The 19,105-nt window shown below is 35.1% G+C and overlaps 1 protein-coding gene across 1 annotated transcript in view; it reads right to left on the reverse strand.

Moving 5' to 3' along the window:
- Window positions 1–19,105, reverse strand: part of LOC149797009 (translation factor Guf1, mitochondrial-like) — an 80,301-nt gene that overhangs the window by 51,583 nt on the left and 9,613 nt on the right. Inside the window, exons 3-6 of the mRNA XM_089961667.1 lie at window positions 18,767–18,878; window positions 12,300–12,448; window positions 8,094–8,174; window positions 6,972–7,133 (exon numbers count right to left, since the gene is read on the reverse strand). Of these exons, the coding sequence (XP_089817793.1) occupies window positions 6,972–7,133; window positions 8,094–8,174; window positions 12,300–12,448; window positions 18,767–18,878 (504 nt within the window). The remainder of the gene's footprint in view (window positions 1–6,971; window positions 7,134–8,093; window positions 8,175–12,299; window positions 12,449–18,766; window positions 18,879–19,105) is intronic.

A 19,105-nucleotide genomic window follows, 5' to 3' on the forward strand; every position in this document is an offset into this window, starting at 1 on the left:
GACAGGCATTTGGAATAAAGAGTGGTCTCCATACAAAAATAATGGCTCTGTTTAGTAAAAAAAAAAAAAAAACTTTTACAATTCTGCTCATGCGCAAGTCAAACAGCCAACGATAAATGATGTTTCTAACACAACTAGGCAGTATGTTATTGAAAGATTACCGGGGATTTGGTGTTTTCGAGTCTATTCAGAAATAGCTTTTAAAATGCGTTTCCTACTCGATTTTCAGGCAAAAATGGCAAAAAGCTCCAGGGGTTAATGTGTTATCATGAATCTAACATATGCTTTATTAAGCTTAACAATACTAAGTGAGAAAACATACTTCAAAACTGGAGAGATACCAGACAATGGGAGTTAACTCTTCTAGTACTGGTATGTACATACACCTGGGGATATTACTCATGATATCATCAGTGCACAAATGCTATGATGAACTTGAAACTCATCAAATTTCCCAATTAATACTTTTTAATTGTTCAGTGCAGGTATTATGCAGATTACAGTATGTTTTCAAAATATAGCAAACATACAGAAGAATTTACAAAAGGTAAATCCTTTCAAGTTCTCAATTATGGTTTAGGGCTGTTCCAGTAAAACATATACCCCCAGGGGGAAGACACTTTAAAATTCAACTAACCCACAACAGAAGCAATTTTAAAAAATTATGATCCACTATCAGATATGTTTTAATTGAAAAACACTGCCCCCTACAGAAGGATATTTTTTAAACATAATTTCTGGCTATGGGTTAGTGGACAGTAGAAGCGATTTAAATACTGGGTTGGGGACAGAAGCGATTTAAATGTCAGGTGGCTGGAGGTAATCTACTGAATATTTAAAGATCATATAATCTACTGCATATTTTTATTTGTATTCATTCACTATAATCAATCTTTTGTCCTTTTCTTTGTTTGTCTGTCATCCATGTATGTCTCTGATACTGTGAAATCACAAATTTTCATGGTGGCTTATTATTTGTAGATGTCAAACATTTTGATATCATTAATTAGATTTTTTTTAAATGGATGAAAGTCAAGGAATCATTTTCCCCAGAGTACTCGTAAAATCAATGTCATTGCAATTAACTGTATTGTCAACAACATCATCATCATCACTGATGGCCAAGCAGTAACATTCTGCACTTTCAATCCAGTTGTCACAGGTTCTATCTCCCACTTCTAGTCTTTCATATGAGACTTATACCTATGGCCTGACGGGCTTTAATGGCAGAGTGGTGTAAGATGCTTGTCTTGTGATACAGATCTAAGGGGCTTCCATGGCAGTGGTACAAGATGATTGTCATGTGATTACTTGCCTCCAATGTGTAAATGAGAATGTTGTCAGTTACTTGTGGAAGGTCAGTGGTTCTATGTAAGTGGTGTTTGTTGTCTCAAAAGTACTTGGATTTTCTTCAGCAGTAAAACTGGCTGCCATATATAGTCTTCATCTGAAAATGGTGTAAAGGCCATAATGACCTACGGAAACCCCAAGATCTCATGTCTAAATGACTTCAGCTGTTGGAGATAAACATCAAAAGTCAACGGAGACTCCATGTGCCTAAGCGTACTAAGGTGCTTGCTATTACATCACTTGCACATCTAACAGTGTGAGTTTTTGTCACAGATCAACCAATTTGGGTTGGTGGTCTTTCGGGGTTCTTCCTTTACCCAATATATTGTTTAAAAAAAAAAAAAAAAAAAAAACAGACCAAACTAAATCAACCAACTAATCCACTGTGGCAACAGCAGCAGAGATACTAGTCCATCATTTTTGCCACAGCTGTATGAGTTTATAAATTTTGACTCTAGTAATTTTTGTAGACCTTTGAATATTGTCAATTATGCCTTTCTGACAGTTACCAAAAAGTCATCATCAGTTGGTACAAATGGATTTTTCATGGTGAGCATATGAGATGTATTAGTCTTAAGCAATCCTGCATCACATGCTGCCAAAAAGTTTACATTTTAGCTCACTTAAAGTTTCCCTAACAATGTCCATTGTTCCAACTAGAACTGTTATAACTTATTCAAGCTATATTCACCGATATCTGGAGATATGCATCTGCAATAAATATTTGTAACAAAGTATGAGAATGCATCAATGTTTTTCAATGATGCATTTGTATTGAGCAACAACCAGAATCGAACCAAGAAATAAAATTATTCACATATCTCAGGCAGAAATACAGTGTATACCGGTAATCATAATCTGCCAAAAAATTTCCAACCATACTGATTCAGTGGACATAATCACGAGAATGGACAGAAACTGACCAAAACAGATATAACCAGAAGGTTAAAATGAATTTGATACATCTTTTAAGTAGCTAAATTCACATTGGTTTAGTTAACTGTACACCCTTTATTGTCTTCCTTTTGATGTAATTTCTTACTGAAGCTGAGAAAATAATGTTGCACACATAAAAAAGAGGCACACTTCTACTCATTGTTTTTATTATACTTCTCCATTCCAGTCTGTTATTATGATCTTGTCCCCCCACATACTGTTTGTCTTGTTTATGATATATATCTAAATTTGTCACTTACTTTTCCTACTACTAATTGTGAATATGCATATCAATGTAAAATGCAACGGGGAGACTATATCCAAGATTGAAAACCTCTACATTTCTGGATGTATTCTGCTTGGATTCCATGTTTCTGCACAAAACTCAAGAATTCAGGACTCATTGTACTAATTCAGTTCCAACTGTAAACCTGTGCAAAATTCAGTAACTTAAAATTTTTAGTGCTCATGATCAAATTTGTATCAATATAGACACATCTATGATGACAGCTTTTGTGAAAAGAAAACCATAACAGCTGCACCATTTTCTGGACCTACACAAATTTTAAATGTGTGCTTTCAATACTGCACCAAAGAGTCAGCTGCTGATTTCAATAACAAGTCTTCCAAACTCGGGTCTGTAAAGGGATGGAAATTACGTCAATAAAACAATGTCCCTCACTTTTTTCAGTTACAAGTAGGACAAGCTCTCAAAAGATCCTTTTTACATAAATCTTACTTTTATTATCAACCAATCAGGGGCAGTCAAACCCACATATACTCCATTTTATCTTCACTGATTTATAGTATGGTTCTCATTCCTTCATATATGCAGCGAGTCCTTCAATAACTCTCAATGGCTGGAAGCCTTTTAAGACCATGCTGACTGGACACACTGTAAGATAATGTTCAAGTAACAGAAATACCATAGGATAACCAGGGACCAATAAAATCAAATAAAATAGTCAAGTTATCTCCCCTGCATGAATGCTGCCAGGATATCAGGATTTACTCTGTGTGTTTGTGATCTCCAATGAGGAAGTGGTGGCGGGATGAATAGCCATTGTTAACTATCTCCCTAACACTTAAATATCTGTCATTCTTTCTTACTGGTCCACTCTGTTAAGGCTCTACTGAAATCAAAACACTCAAAGAGATGTCATCTCTAGATGTATAGCGATTATTACTGTGATGTCATTGGGCATGGTCACATGGTTGTGATGGGGTCTTGGTTGGGATGGCAGAATGACCATATGCTTACTTTACATCTGACAGCTAATTACGATGTTGTCAAAAGATTTAAAAATTTTTCGAACAATTCAGTTGGACTCGGATTATATACTTGATTCATAGTCAATGAACAGGTTCTAAAATTGATGTGTTGATTTTGGAGCCATGTTTCTCCATCAATTCAAGATATGAATATACCAAAGGTGAAATTAGTAGAGTTGCATCCGATATTACTAGCATGGCTACTTCAAATGTTATTTAATGTGAGACTTTAATGCCAGAATTCATAGCTTCAGTGATTTTTTGGTTAAAATAATGAATCTCTTCTCAAACAACTCAATCTGGTGCAGATTACGTTTTTTTAATGATATTGTGAGAATTCTTGATGTGTAAAAATTGCACAAGAAACGAACAACATCAGATCAGAAAATTAATACCACTGGGAAAATACTGATAGGAATATGCAGAAATAATGATATCAACATTTAAATGAAATATGTGGTGAAAATACGAGTGCTGGTTCTACAACTTTGCAAAATACATCTTGTACAACTATTCTGTTGTTTCTAACAACACTGTAATATGGCAATAATTTCTGCACGCATGAAGTTGACCCACTTTTTACCCTTGCTAATTAACAGTTTTAACTTTTACAACAAAACTAAGCACATTTTACCTTTTGACAATAATACATGATTACCAATATTTAGACTGCAAGAAAATAGAAGTTACAATTTTATTAAAAGTACTAATACCAGTAAAACTAAAGGAGATGGTAAAAAAGAATCACGATGAACAGATTAGTAGTGTAGTAAAGAATCCATATATCAGAATGACATCAAATGTTTTGTCATCACTTTCATCATTAGTTAATGACACTGCTTCAAAATGTTTTGTACTAGATAATAGTAATCCAATTTGTAATACAAATACCAAATGATGGCTTGGAACTAAGTGCCAAAAGGTCTGCAGAAAATATCACCATGATCAAAATATAAATGGGAAGAACCAAACACAAACAGAACAAATTTTATCCACCTTGCTTTGAGTTTATACATATCAGTGAGTCTCTTATGTTTAATGTCATTTAATTTTTGCACATAGAGAGCATGCACTTCATTTGGTAATACATCTGCACGATATGAAAGTTTGTCTCATTATTCTTTTGTTGCCATAGTGGTTCTGCCAACTAGAGATCTACACACATGTAATTATGTTGTACAGGGATTCTCTGATGTTCCCCATGAGCATTAATCTGTTAATTGTTTCTGAATTTAATATGATCCTCCTCCTCTTTGTATGAATATTATTCTGTGCTGAGAACTCCCTTTTGTTGCCTGCTGTCTGAAATGCATAACCAGCTTGAACAAGTTATTGTTCTTTATGGTTGTGCAATTTTCAACATCTCACAGGTATGGTCCCATGGGTATTCTCTCTTGGATGTCTCTGTTCCAAAAACAAAAGTTTTCCACAGGTCTCACTAGGATTTTAAAACTAGGAGTCCAGGACTCCCATTTTGGTAAAATTATGAGTTCCACCAGCAAAAGTTGCAGTCCCATCCTAGAAAACTATGCAAATTATAAGAACTATTGTTTGCCATTGAGTTTAATTTCTACATTCTTGATAACACTGACATAGCTCTTGTTTGTCCATCAGAGTGAGTCTGAATTTTGTCAATCCAAGGAAGGCCTTATTCAAAGCACTAAGCTAGGCATCACACACTTTCTTACACTTGGCTACTGTCCCATCCAAACTATCAGTTCTAGCAACTTTAGCACTCTCCTGAATCTCGACACAATCTTCATCAGTTTGCTGTTAAACCCCAAAATACTCATTCAAGTCTAAGTCTCAACATGTCATGATTCAGAGGTCATGTGCACTGCTTATTCGGCTACACTCAGAAATGAGCACAATAATGAAAGCTCAAGTTGTTTATTTGATATACTGTTTTAAATGGCCACATGTACATCTCTGGGTCTTTCTGCCTCTGAATTCAAGCACTGTAAATATCAGTAGATTTTCCCACCCAGCTGCCAGTCAAAGCCTTTGATATTGCTGCCCAGCTATTGCAGCATGTTCTTCTGACGTACTTTTATAATGGTGACATGTACATGGGGGTGGGGCTTTCAGCCACTAAATTCTGTCAATGTAAATATCAGCACAGCTAACTGATCAACACATTTTCCCACTAAGCAGGTGGCTGTAACAGGACTGGCAAGTTTTTGAATTTTTCCACCCACCTAATACATGTGTACGGATGACTCTCGCCTAAGTGATTTTATGCATCACCAATAAAAAAAACTGACATCCAAATACGCGTGATTAAACATTTCCGAGACCTCAGAGTTTTCACTAACATGAACTCTGCCAAAGATTCACTTCCTTGAATCAGTGCTTTGCTCCCTCTTATGCCAGATTTTTTCTCTTCTATAATGCTGTATTAGGGTTTATGTCCAACATTCCCATAGCCTGCTTGTTCAGACATGGGTATGTTGAATAAATATAACCGGCATATTGTCCATCCGTCACTTACATCGGACTTGCACTCAACATCAATTTTGGGCCCAAAATCACACACTGGTATTTCAAGTGACATTTTCCCAATGTCAACAGACCAATATACATGAAATTCATTGTCATCATAGCTAACACCAGCCAGTATTTGCCAAATGAAAATGTCGTCTGAAGAAAAATCCTGTTGTGATTAGGCCATTTTGGTTTTCTGTGTGGCCCTTATTAGAGACACCCATTTGTAAAACTTCCATAATGAAAATAAGTTTAAAACTACCATAAAATGCTTATTCCAGGGCCAATAAACCAATCAAATTTAGCTCAACAGCCATTCATGTCGAACCGAAGCATCCTGCTATCTGGATGTCGCATCAAGCGCTGCGAGACCACTACTGTCACCGCAAATTATGTTGTGAAATGCACTTTTAAAGTTAAAAGTTTAATAAATATTGCATACTGCACAAAGCATGTTTTATACCTGCGACGTTGATGTAATTTGCGGAATGCGTATAACTGCTTTAAAAGTATGTAAGTTCATACAAATTATGTGCACTCACGTGTACTGGCAAAATTTTTTAACCCAATGTTTTATTCACATTCGACCACTAGGAGGGGGTTAGATGCAATATTTAATATATACTCGTTTTTTTTTTTTGGGAGGGGGGGTTCTCACAACCCCACCAGCGAGTTCAAATTTTGTTAACACAACCCATAAGTGATTTTCCTAACCAACCTTCCACTGTCAGACCAAAACAGTTTGAAACACAACCTCCTACTGAAGTTTTTTTGAAGTGCCATCCCCAGGGGGTTATATGTTTTACTGGAACAGCCCTCATTTTGAGTATTCAAAATGAATGTATATACTATTAAACTTTCAGACTGAGTTCAGTTTTTGTGCTCAAAAAGTCTCTTAAAGACAAGTTGCAAGTTTGGGACTGACCAACCTTCAAGACATCCTTTGGTTCAATTTCAAAGATATTCTTCATCTGTTCCATCACCACTTCAGGCTTTGCATTTTTCAGATCAATCTTGTTCAGCACTGGGATAATGGTAAGCTCTGCCTCAAATGCCAGGTAGAAATTTGCAACAGTCTGTGCCTGGACTCCCTGACAAAGTTAATAAAAGAGATTTTAGTCTGTGCATGGAATCACTAAAAACAATTAATGTAACATAGAATACTTACAGTTTAGGCTTGGACTCCCCGATAAAGTTAATGTAACAGAGTATGTACAGTCTTTACCTGAATACCCTGAGAGAGTTATAATGGACTTTTCTGAGCATGTACCAGGACTCCTGGATACAGTCTGTGCATCGACTTGTTGACAAAGTTAATGTAACTTAAGAGCTTTTAGTCTCAGCCTAGAAACCCTGACAAAGGCAACATAGAGTTTTTTACAGTCAGTCCATAGACTCCATGACAAAAGTTAATGCAATACAGAGTTACAGTCTGTGCCTCGACTTACAGACAAAGTTATTGTAACAGAAGAGTTTTTAGTATGTGCCTAGACTCCCTGACAAAGTTAAGATAGTTTTTTCACAGTCTGAGCATAGACTCCCTACTAAAAATTAATACAACATAGAATTTTTAAAATCTGTCTGGACTCCCACCCAAAGTTAATGTAAGATAGAGTTTTTAAGTCAGTTACCAAATTATAAATTCAAATTATCTTCAAAAAAAATATTTTAAGTTGTATAACCCCACATATTTAAAGCTGAAATATGTAATCAAAGAAGTAAGATACTGTTATGTAATTACCAAATTACTCTACTACTCTGTAATCATATAAGCAATGTATTGTTCTTTAATCACTAATGATGATATATTAGTATAATAAGTGTCACAAAACCTTCAAATACTGAGTCATGACCTTGACCTTGAGAACAGTACCCCTAATGTGTTATGCAACACACAAAGTAATGGTTTATGAACAAGAATACCAAGTTTCATCCCTTCATCTCAGACAGACAAGTGGCTGAGCAAGTAGATCCCATACTTTTGCTTTTCATGCAATGGCAGTGATTACAAACTATGTTTAGAACAAACAAATATGTGTGTGAATTCTTACCTGATTAGCATCCACCAAAAGAATAACACCTTGGCATGCTGTCAAAGATCTGGATACCTCATAGTTAAAATCCACATGGCCCTGAAGATGAAAATGTATTCAAGTGAAGAAGAAATTCAGGTGTAAGTTACTTTTACAAGTTTGACTGTAAAAATAATGCATAATATTCTTGGAGGCATTAATCTTAACAAAAGAAACAGGTTCCATAAATCTGCATTTGAAGACTAAAAGAAATCTTGATGGCTTATCATTGCAAAAGATCCATGCTTTTTATTACATCTACTTCCCTGCATTGTATTCCTGTGCCCCCTCACTCACCCCCCACCCACCTGGCAGTGACCAAGGAGTAAGAAGAGAAAATCCATGAGATACATAATGTGCCTGCTGCATAACTGCATCTACCATGTTTGGTCAAAACCTATGAATTTCTTTTACATTTGACCCCTGAAACCATTCCAAAAGATCTATAAGAGCCAAAACATGCACCCCTCTTGCACATGGTTACCATATTGTCCAAAATAACTAATACATTTGGTCCCCCCACACCATCTATTGATTTAGAAAGAGACAGTTACAGACTAATGGATGGATGAAAAGAGAGGTGGATGTTGAAATAATCGGGAGGTTAATTAAAGCAGTCACAGTGAGTTACTTCCCTCTGAAAAAAGTAGGTAAAATTTGAAACATATAAACAAAGATGGGCAATATTTTCCAAATCTTACTGTACATGCAACATACATCAATACTCATCTAATCATATCGTGCATGCAATATACATTAATACTCATCTAATCATACTGTACCTCAATACTCATCTGATCATATTGTACATGCAATATACATCAATACTCATCTAATCATATCGTACATGCAACATACATCAATACTCATCTAATCATATCATACATGCAATATACATCAATACTCATCTAATCATATTGTACATGCAACATACCTCAATACTCATCTAATCATATCGTACATGCAACATACATCAATACTCATCTAATCATATTGTACATGCAACATACATCAATACTCATCTAATCATATTGTACATGCAACATACATCAATACTCATCTAATCATATCATACATGCAATATACATCAATACTCATCTAATCATATTGTACATGCAATATACATCAATACTCATCTAATCATATTGTACATGCAACATACCTCAATACTCATCTAATCATATCGTACATGCAACATACATCAATACTCATCTAATCATATCGTACATGCAACATACATCAATACTCATCTAATCATATTGTACATGCAACATACATCAATACTCATCTAATCATATCATACATGCAAGATACATCAATACTCATCTAATCATATTGTACATGCAACATACATCAATACTCATCTAATCATATTGTACATGCAATATACATCAATACTCATCTAATCATATTGTACTTGCAACATACCTCAATACTCATCTAATCATACTGTACATGCAATATAACTCATCTAATCATATTGTACATGCAACATACATCAATACTCATCTAATCATATTGAACTTGCAACATACATCAATACTCATCTAATCATACTGTACATGCAATATAACTCATCTAATCACATTGTACATGCAATATAACTCATCTAATCATATTGTACATGCAATATACATCAATACTCATCTAATCATATTGAACTTGCAATATACATCAATATTCATCTAATCACATTGTACATGCAATATAACTCATCTAATCATATTGTACATGCAATATACATCAATACTCATCTAATCATACCACAATAAAAAATGGTCTATACAAGACAATTTTAAGGAAGAAAAAAACATGAATTACTACAATATTCACTTGCATTCAGATTTAAAATTTAAAAACATGATTCCAGCCCATTTAATGTTGAAAAAGATTCTGTGTTGGAACTTGTGAGAAAAAGAGACCAAAAATCTGTGCCTTGTTTTAGTCAAGTGTCTCTAAAATTTACTTTTAGTATGCAGGTTTTTGCTATTTTATGGGTTTAACAAGGTAACATTCTAATGTCTCTATGAGATTCAATAAGTAGATGTGACCCTTGAAGGGGTTAAACAAAAAGAGTAGCAGTTGGAGTCTAATTACTTACTGGTGTCTGCAAGTCTCCCAGCAACATTTTCCAAAACAATTTGGATTTTATATGCTACTCAGTCTCAAAAATATATGGAGAAACATATAGGGAATTTAATCAAAGAAAACAGAGGTAATGAAGTGCTAATATTATAACTGAAAACCACATTATTAAAAACTTCAATATAAAAAGTCAAATTATAAATAACATAATGCATTAAAAAAAATGAAAGATATATATCATCGGAAACTCACAAATGCATATGCACTGAGCACAGTCATTATAATAGATAATGCGGTGTCTTTCTTAACCCTTCCTCTGTAAATATGACTTTTAGGAAATATTGGCATATGGTTTTTCCATAAAAACATGGGGATATTATGAGGATTTCTGAAATGTTATAGGGAAAAAATACATGCATAAAAAAATTGATGGATTTTTTTTAACAGTTTAAATAATAAGAAGGGTTGGTTGGGAGGCCTATGTATACAGATAAACAAAAGTTCAAATAATAAGTAGGGTTGGCTAGGAGGCCTATGTCTACAGGTTAACAAAAAGTTAAAATAATAAGTATGGTTGGCTGGGAGGCCTATGTCTACAGGTAAAAAAGTTCAAATAATAAGTAAGGCTGGCTGGAAGGCCTATATCTACAGGTAAAAAAATGTTCAAATAATAAGTAGGGTTGGCTGGGAGGCCTATGTCTACAGGTAAAAAAATGTTCAAATAATAAGTAGGGCTGGCTGGAAGGCCTATATCTACAGGTTAAAAAAATGTTCAAATAATAAGTAGGGTTGGCTGGGAGGCCTATGTCTACAGGTAAAAAAGTTCAAATAATAAGTAGGGCTGGCTGGAAGGCCTATATCTACAGGTAAAAAAAATGTTCAAATAATAAGTAGGGTTGGCTGGGAGGCCTATGTCTACAGGTAAAAAAGTTCAAATAATAAGTAGGGCTGGCTGGATGGCCTATATCTACAGGTAAAAAAATGTTCAAATAATAAGTAGGGTTGGCTGGGAGGCCTATGTCTACAGGTAAAAAAGTTCAAATAATAAGTAGGGCTGGCTGGAAGGCCTATATCTACAGGTAAAAAAATGTTCAAATAATAAGTAGGGTTGGCTGGGAGGCCTATGTCTACAGGTAAAAAAGTTCAAATAATAAGTAGGGCTGGCTGGAAGGCCTATATCTACAGGTAAAAAAATGTTCAAATAATAAGTAGGGTTGGCTGGGAGGCCTATGTCTACAGGTAAAAAAATGTTCAAATAATAAGTAGGGCTGGCTGGAAGGCCTATATCTACAGGTAAAAAAATGTTCAAATAATAAGTATGGTTGGCTGGGAGGCCTATGTCTACAGGTAAAAAAGTTCAAATAATAAGTAGGGCTGGCTGGAAGGCCTATATCTACAGGTAAAAAAATGTTCAAATAATAAGTAGGGTTGGCTGGGAGGCCTATGTCTACAGGTAAAAATGTTCAAATAATAAGTAGGGCTGGCTGGAAGGCCTATGTCTACAGGTAAAAATAAGTTCAAATAATAAGTAGGGCTGGCTGGAAGGCCTGTCTACAGGTAAAAAAGTTCAAATAATAAGTAGGGTTGGCTGGGAGGCCTATGTCTACAGGTAAAAATAAGTTCAAATAATAAGTAGGGCTGGCTGGAAGGCCTGTCTACAGGTAAAAATAAGTTCAAATAATAAGTAGGGCTGGCTGGAAGGCCTGTCTACAGGTAAAAATAAGTTCAAATAATAAGTAGGGCTGGCTGGAAGGCCTGTCTACAGGTAAAAATAAGTTCAAATAATAAGTAGGGCTGGCTGGAAGGCCTGTCTACAGGTAAAAATAAGTTCAAATAATAAGTAGGGCTGGCTGGAAGGCCTGTCTACAGGTTAACAAAAAGTTCAAATATTAGGTAGGGTTGGCTAGGAGGCCTGTGTCTATAGATAGCAGTCTCAGCCTCTAAGTTACTGGTGTATGTACAAGGTTTAACATGTAGTCCTGACCCTTGTAGAGGCAAAACTGGTAGCTGTCTAGGCCTGTTACCAAATGGTGTTTCTGTGAGGCCTAACTGTAGATATGCAGGAGTATAAAATGTTGGCAATCTAGGGCTATTACTTACTGGTGTGTCTATGAGGTTTAACATGTAGGTCTGACCATTATAGGAATAAAAAAGGGTTGCAGTCTGAGCCTTTACTGTGATGCCTCTCTCCCGTTCCACTTGCAGTCTATCCAGTACCTGTTCATTCTTGCCACTTTTGGATATTGTGCCTGTAAAAACAATAATGAAATGATGAAAAGTTTGTTCAACATTTACATCAGTGTGTGTGTGTGTGTGTGTGTCTGTGTGTGTTTGTGCATACGTACATTTGTTTGTAGAAGCAAAGTGTTCTTGTCGTTGTTGTAGGGTTTAACGCCATTTTTCAGCACAAGATAGGCTATACATGGCGGCCAGTATAATTGGTGGAGGAAGAACCCTGGAAAACCCAGGGAAGAACCACCGACCCACGAGAAGCTACTGGCAGGCTTTCTCACGTACCAACGTTAGCCGAGGCTGAGACTCAAACTCACGCAGACAGAGGTGAGATGGCAGTGATCCGTAACGGCGAGCGCTTTAGACCACTCGGCCACTCGGGGCCCTGAAGCAAAGTGTAAATTTCAGTCAAGTCTAAATCAATCTAGAAGAGGGGCATGCACTTTATTATCCACAGAGTTGTGATCGGAGCCTCTCTTTTTCCTGTTTTATTAGTAATAGCTTAAGTCTATTCTATTGGTGGTACCCCTAACAACAGGACCAAGTGGACCTGAGACCACTCACTTGGTCATCATCTGAATAACTTTCAAACTAGGTCACATCTAGTTCAATATGGTCAAATTCTGTCAAGTGTATTGTTAGAACAAGCTATACAAGTTTTATATTTTTAGTAGTAGCACCTATATCTGTGGCTGACCCGTGCCATTTGTAGAAACCTGAAAGCCTTCATGCCAGGATGCTTTCTCAAAAATATGGCCAAATTGTTTTGAGTGCTTTTAGCGAGGAAATCATTTATTGAATCATCTATGAATTTTGTAACTGTGGCCATTACTACTGGCAGATCATTTCTACAAACATGAAGCCATGTAAGCCAGGATACTTTCTGTCAAATTTCATCAAATTTTTTTAAGTGAATCTTAAGAAGTCATTCAAAGATTGTACTATTTTTTGCAATGGTGGTCAAATCAGTTAATGCATGATGGATAAAGGGCCATACCATAAAATTAACTCACTTGGTGATATGGCCAAGTGAGATAGAAGTTAATTGGAAATACCTCCTTCCTGGGAGATTTAAATGGAATATCCCGTTAAAGAAGAACTGGTACATATACTGCCTGTTTTCTAGATAAGTGCAGTACAAAATCTTCATCACAGCCTTTTTTCCAGAACCTGATACTACAGACAGAAGATCAATGAACTTCTCTCAGATACTGTCAAGATATAACCACATGTGAAGCTTGTTTAATCCTTAATTGACCTTCTTTTTTAAAATGTATGTTATTGAAAATGCAGCATTCAATGTATTCCTTAAATGTATCCAAAACTTGGTTGATAAAAATCCATTATTACTGGTCTCTGTTATCACAAGCCATCACAAATCAAAACTTCAAGTCCAGTCCTTTGACCAAGAAATCAATGTCAAGAGTGCTGACTATCAACTTGTTTATTGAAAACACATTGAAATACAAAGTCCTGTCTAATTTCATTTGCATTTGTACAAGTTACCGTATCTGTAAGCTAACTGAAGCACAAAAATACAAGCAATGACCTCTGACTTGATGCTAAAGTCAAGTAAGTCTGGTTTTCAAACTTGTTCACACCAGTGTGGACATAATATTAGTCATATGTGCACCATTTTCTTTCATGGCTAATTACATATTACAAAAGTAGTAATGATCAAAAGATGTTCAAGAGTTGTAATGATAACAGGATATTTTTAAATGGCCTTTGTGGTTGCCATATTGGTGGCCAGATCAGCACCATTTTTATTCAGGATCAGCTAAATATTTTATTACAATACTTAACTGAAACACCATGTCAATACAGCCAATCATTCAAGAGAAGTATCCATTAGAATAATGTCAATACAGCCATTCATTCAAGAGAGGTATCCATTAGATTAATGTCAATACAGCCATTCATTCAAGAGAGGTATCCATTAGATTAATGTCAATACAGCCATTCATTCAAGAGAGGTATCCATTAGATTAATGTCAATACAGCCATTCATTCAAGAGAGGTATCCATTAGATTAATGTCAATACAGCCATTCATTCAAGAGAAGTATCCATAAGATTATCAAGATGGTCATGAAGGAAGTCATTCTGAAGGCTGGATCAGCATCATTCTAATATAAGACTAATTACATACTGCAAGAAGTGTTTTGGTGAAAAACCTAATGTCAATATAACCATCTTCCAAAGGAGTAGTCATAACAAGATTGGCATGATGGCCAATTTGGTGCCCATATTTGGAGGTCAAATGTCAACATTAACATTTATTCATGAATAACAATAAGATGTTGTTCAAGATGGCCATCCGTTCAAGAGAAGAAGCCATGTTGGATGTCAGATGAGCATCATTTTCATCTAGAACCAGCTGGACCTAGTGCTGTAACTGTGTGTCAGGTGTCATGGTTTTCAAGTAATTTTAAATGAAGTAGTAGCAATAACAATCCTTAACCTAAAAAATGTCTGTTAAAAATACTGTATGGGACCTAAAACAGTAACTAAAGTTGGCAGCAAATCATCCTTGTGTCTTTTCCAGTTACGAAAAATTGTCTCTGGCCTCTAACACCAAATCCCTACACATATTGTATGTGGCTGACAAAATTTGTGTTTGACCCCTCATCCCCAGCCTCAATCAAGAATCCACAAAGTTTTTCAATTTATTCTCTATGCTAAATATTACATTAGCCAGATAATTTACAATATTACATTAACCAGATAATTTACAATATTACAGTACCTACATAATATACAATATTACAGTACCCAGATAATTTACAATATTACAGTACCCAGATAATTTACAATATTACATTAGCCAGATAATTTACAATATTACAGTACCTATATAATTTACGTTATTACATTAGCCAGATAATTTACAATATTACTGTACCTGAATAATTTACAATATAACATTAGCTAGATAATTTACAATATTACAGTACCTAGATAATTCACAATATTACATTAGCCAGATAATTTATAATATTACAGTACCTAGATAATTTACATTATTACATTAGCCAGATAATTGACAATATTACAGTACCCAGATAATTGACAATATTACAGTACCCAGATAATTGACAATATTACATTAGCCAGGTAATTTACAATATTACATTAGCCAGATAATTTACAATATTACATTAGCCAGATAATTTACAATATTACAGTACCCAGATCACTTACAACATTACATTAGCCAGATAATTTACAATATTACAGTACCTAGATCATTTACAATATTACATTACATAGATAATTTATAATATTACAGTACCTAGATAATTTACAGTAACATATAATTAGATAATAAATTGGCTGGATATTATGACAAAAATCTTAGTTTTTATAAAGTGCCCTTTTTGAATATCACTGGTGTTAAACTATTTCATTTTAAGCACAATAACTCAATATTTACGATTTAATGTCACTAATTTTCATCCGACAAAATAAAAAACTGATCGAATATTTATACATTTCCAATTTGGAGAAGTTGCTGAAATTCAATTTTATTCTGAAAAAAATACAATTATGATACTCAATAATTGTCCGCGATCAAAGTTTTAAAAAGTTCAAATTTGTACAGGCTTTACTGTTGTTTTTTGGGGTGCAAGAAATGTGCCAGGTCCATCCTGAATCCATGGCTTAGGTTAAAGCAGCGCTCACAACATTTTTAATTTACCTCAGTAAAATGCCCTTGGAGGCTTAGTGGTCTAAAGTGCTTGCCTTTACATACCACTGCCATCTGGTCTCTGTCCACATGGGTTTGAGTCTCAAACTTAACTAATGTGGGTATGTAAGAAAGCTTGCCTGTACCTTTCCATGGCTCACTGGTTCTTCCTGGGTTCCTCCTCCACCAGTTATACTGGCTGCCATGTATAGCCTGTCATATGCTGAAAAATGGCATTTAAGCCCCAAACAACCTCTCAGTAATAGGTGTGTGAGTGATAAAGGTTCTGAAAAGAGGGTAAGTTTTCTGGGGATCCCACTCAAGGTGGGAGTGAGGGGCAGTGCACTCCATAAGGAATTCAGGCAAAATCCATTAACTAAAACTTATTTTTATGCATTTTGTGACCCATTCATACATTTTGTAACCCTAGTAACCATATCCTGTCAGTATTTTTGTTTTAAAAACCCGATACATTTTATGAAAAATGTATCATGACAAAGAAGTCTTATCAGATACTTATTATTTTTTCCTTTACTTGTTTCAACAGCTATGCTGCCAAACTTGTACACAAATACATAAATTGATTAGACTGATCATATGCATACTTTGTCCCCATTACAAACTCTGCTTTACATGGACAGTATCTAGAAAACAGTTTACAAGTGTAATTTCTCTAAATCACTATTACTTTGTCTATTTGCATCCATGTTTGACTTAACTCCAAGATCTTGTTTTGTGACTGTACTTTGTCTATTTCCATCTATGTTTAACTTAACTGACTGTCTCTTGGTGGTCTAGTCTGGGCCTTCTTGCCAGCAATAATTTTACAGCACTGCAGTAAACTAACAGATCATATATATATATATATATATATATATATATATATATATATATATATATATATATATATATATATATATATATATATATATATATATATATATATATATATATATATATATATATATATAATGAAATTATTTTACAAACCAGCAACTCTGTCAATCAGTCATTTCAGTTTTAAAACCTACTGGTCCATTCTGATATGCAATCTACTGGCCCATACAGATGTGACAGTTCTGCAATCTATCGGCTTATTCAGACAAGCCAGTTATACAATCTACTGGCCTATTCAGGATGAATTTTGAAATCTACTGTCTATTCAGACATGTCATTTTACAGTCTACTGGTCTATTCAGAAAATTCAGTTTCACAAGCTACTGACCCATTCAGGTGGGTGAAAATGTTGCTATATAAGCAGACCATAAAACTAACCTAACAAAACTAAAATAATGTTCTGGTATAAATTGTTTTGGGCAATGCACAGGACCTCCTGTAATTAGGCCACCTCTTTTCCACTTAAAAAAGCTGGCCTTATAAGAGTGGCGACATCTCTTGAAAAGGTCAAAATATAACATTTTCTTGTCAGACACGCCAGCCACTGATCAGAGAACTCTCTATATAGAGCCTCTTAACAAAAGGGGCCTGAAATTTATTTCATTTTGGCCAAATGTAATTAACTTTCCATTTGATTTAATGAAAACGAAGTTTTACACAGAATATTAAATACTGCAAAAAAATTGTGGACAAAGATGCGGTCAGGACTTCTGATGTGAATTTGAACAGAATTATTGGTGGGAATAAATAACTATATGTAACCCACAAACAATGCCCACCTACTAGAAAAGCACAAACTTATCACACAAATCAATGGTATATCAAGCTCTCTGATATTTGCCTGATAAAAAGGATAGGCTCTGGATTACTGGCACAACATGTGACAGTCAATTTAGGTCTATACTGTTCACAGTTTGAGACATGCTACATACAAACACATGCGATACAATGCACACATTTGATCTGACCATCTTTCAGTGTGCTGGTGTAGTTTTCATCTTATAACATCCCACTTCACAGAGCAACACACAGATGTAGGTGAAGTCAGTACTGTGTTCCACTGCAGTGTGGGTACTGAACCTGTGATAGATTTACAAAAGCTGGGTTATCACTTGCTGTGGGGCACTGAAGGTAATCCACTAATTGATCAACACCCTCGTTGCAATCTGTAATGTCAACTGAAATTAGCAAGCAGCTGATCACTCTGAAGACCTTTGATACTTGGAGAACATGACCCTCATTTTCCAGAAAAGTCCATCGGGGGGAGGGGGGCATAAAATCATCACATTCAAGAAAAATCATTAAACATTTATTACAATAAATCTTACTGACTCTTGTTATAACTATCCTTTTATTTCAGTTAAATTTTCACTTTACATTCTCAACATTCTGGATGTAAGAATTTATTATGTCTGTTCATATATTTATCTTTCATGCCATTAAGGCTTATTTTTTTGGCATGTATGATTTGAAAATCTACATGTCAGAAAGTTGTAGGTCCATGGATTAATATTTTGGGTCCAGAAATGCAGTCTTAGATGAGTTAGGGTCCAAAACCTGCATTTTAAGATCTAGGGTACTTTATAAGCATTTACACAGAATTCACCCAGTCAGTGAAGTAAAAGAACTATCCGAATTAAACCAATAAATGCCACTAGACTAAACCCTACATCACTGACTCATGGCATGTGTAGCATGGTCAATTCACTCTGTGTGTACCATACATATCTCTTAAACAGCAACTTACTGACCTGTAACTTCTAAGAGTCTGTCAGCCAGTGTACTCTTGCCATGGTCAATGTGAGCAATAATACTAAAATTACGAATGTTCTCCACAGGAAACTGGGACAAGTCTGGTATTACCTGAAAATATAGCAAATAAAACAGTAAATTACCTTTTTATATTATTATTATTATTATTATTACTGTTGTTATTATTATTATTATTATTGTTTTCTTCCCTCAACAGAGTAACAGGAGCTAGATAATGGGCAATGTCAAATAGTGCCCATTTTTGCTTCAGAAAGAAGAAACCCTCTTATTCATTGCAGAGCCTGGGTTTCTAACACAAGCCCTGTACAAACAAGAAT

Source organism: Sinohyriopsis cumingii, chromosome 6 (assembly GCF_028554795.1).
Source record: "Sinohyriopsis cumingii isolate HCF-2022 chromosome 6, ASM2855479v2, whole genome shotgun sequence".
Classification (NCBI taxonomy): domain Eukaryota; kingdom Metazoa; phylum Mollusca; class Bivalvia; order Unionida; family Unionidae; genus Sinohyriopsis; species Sinohyriopsis cumingii.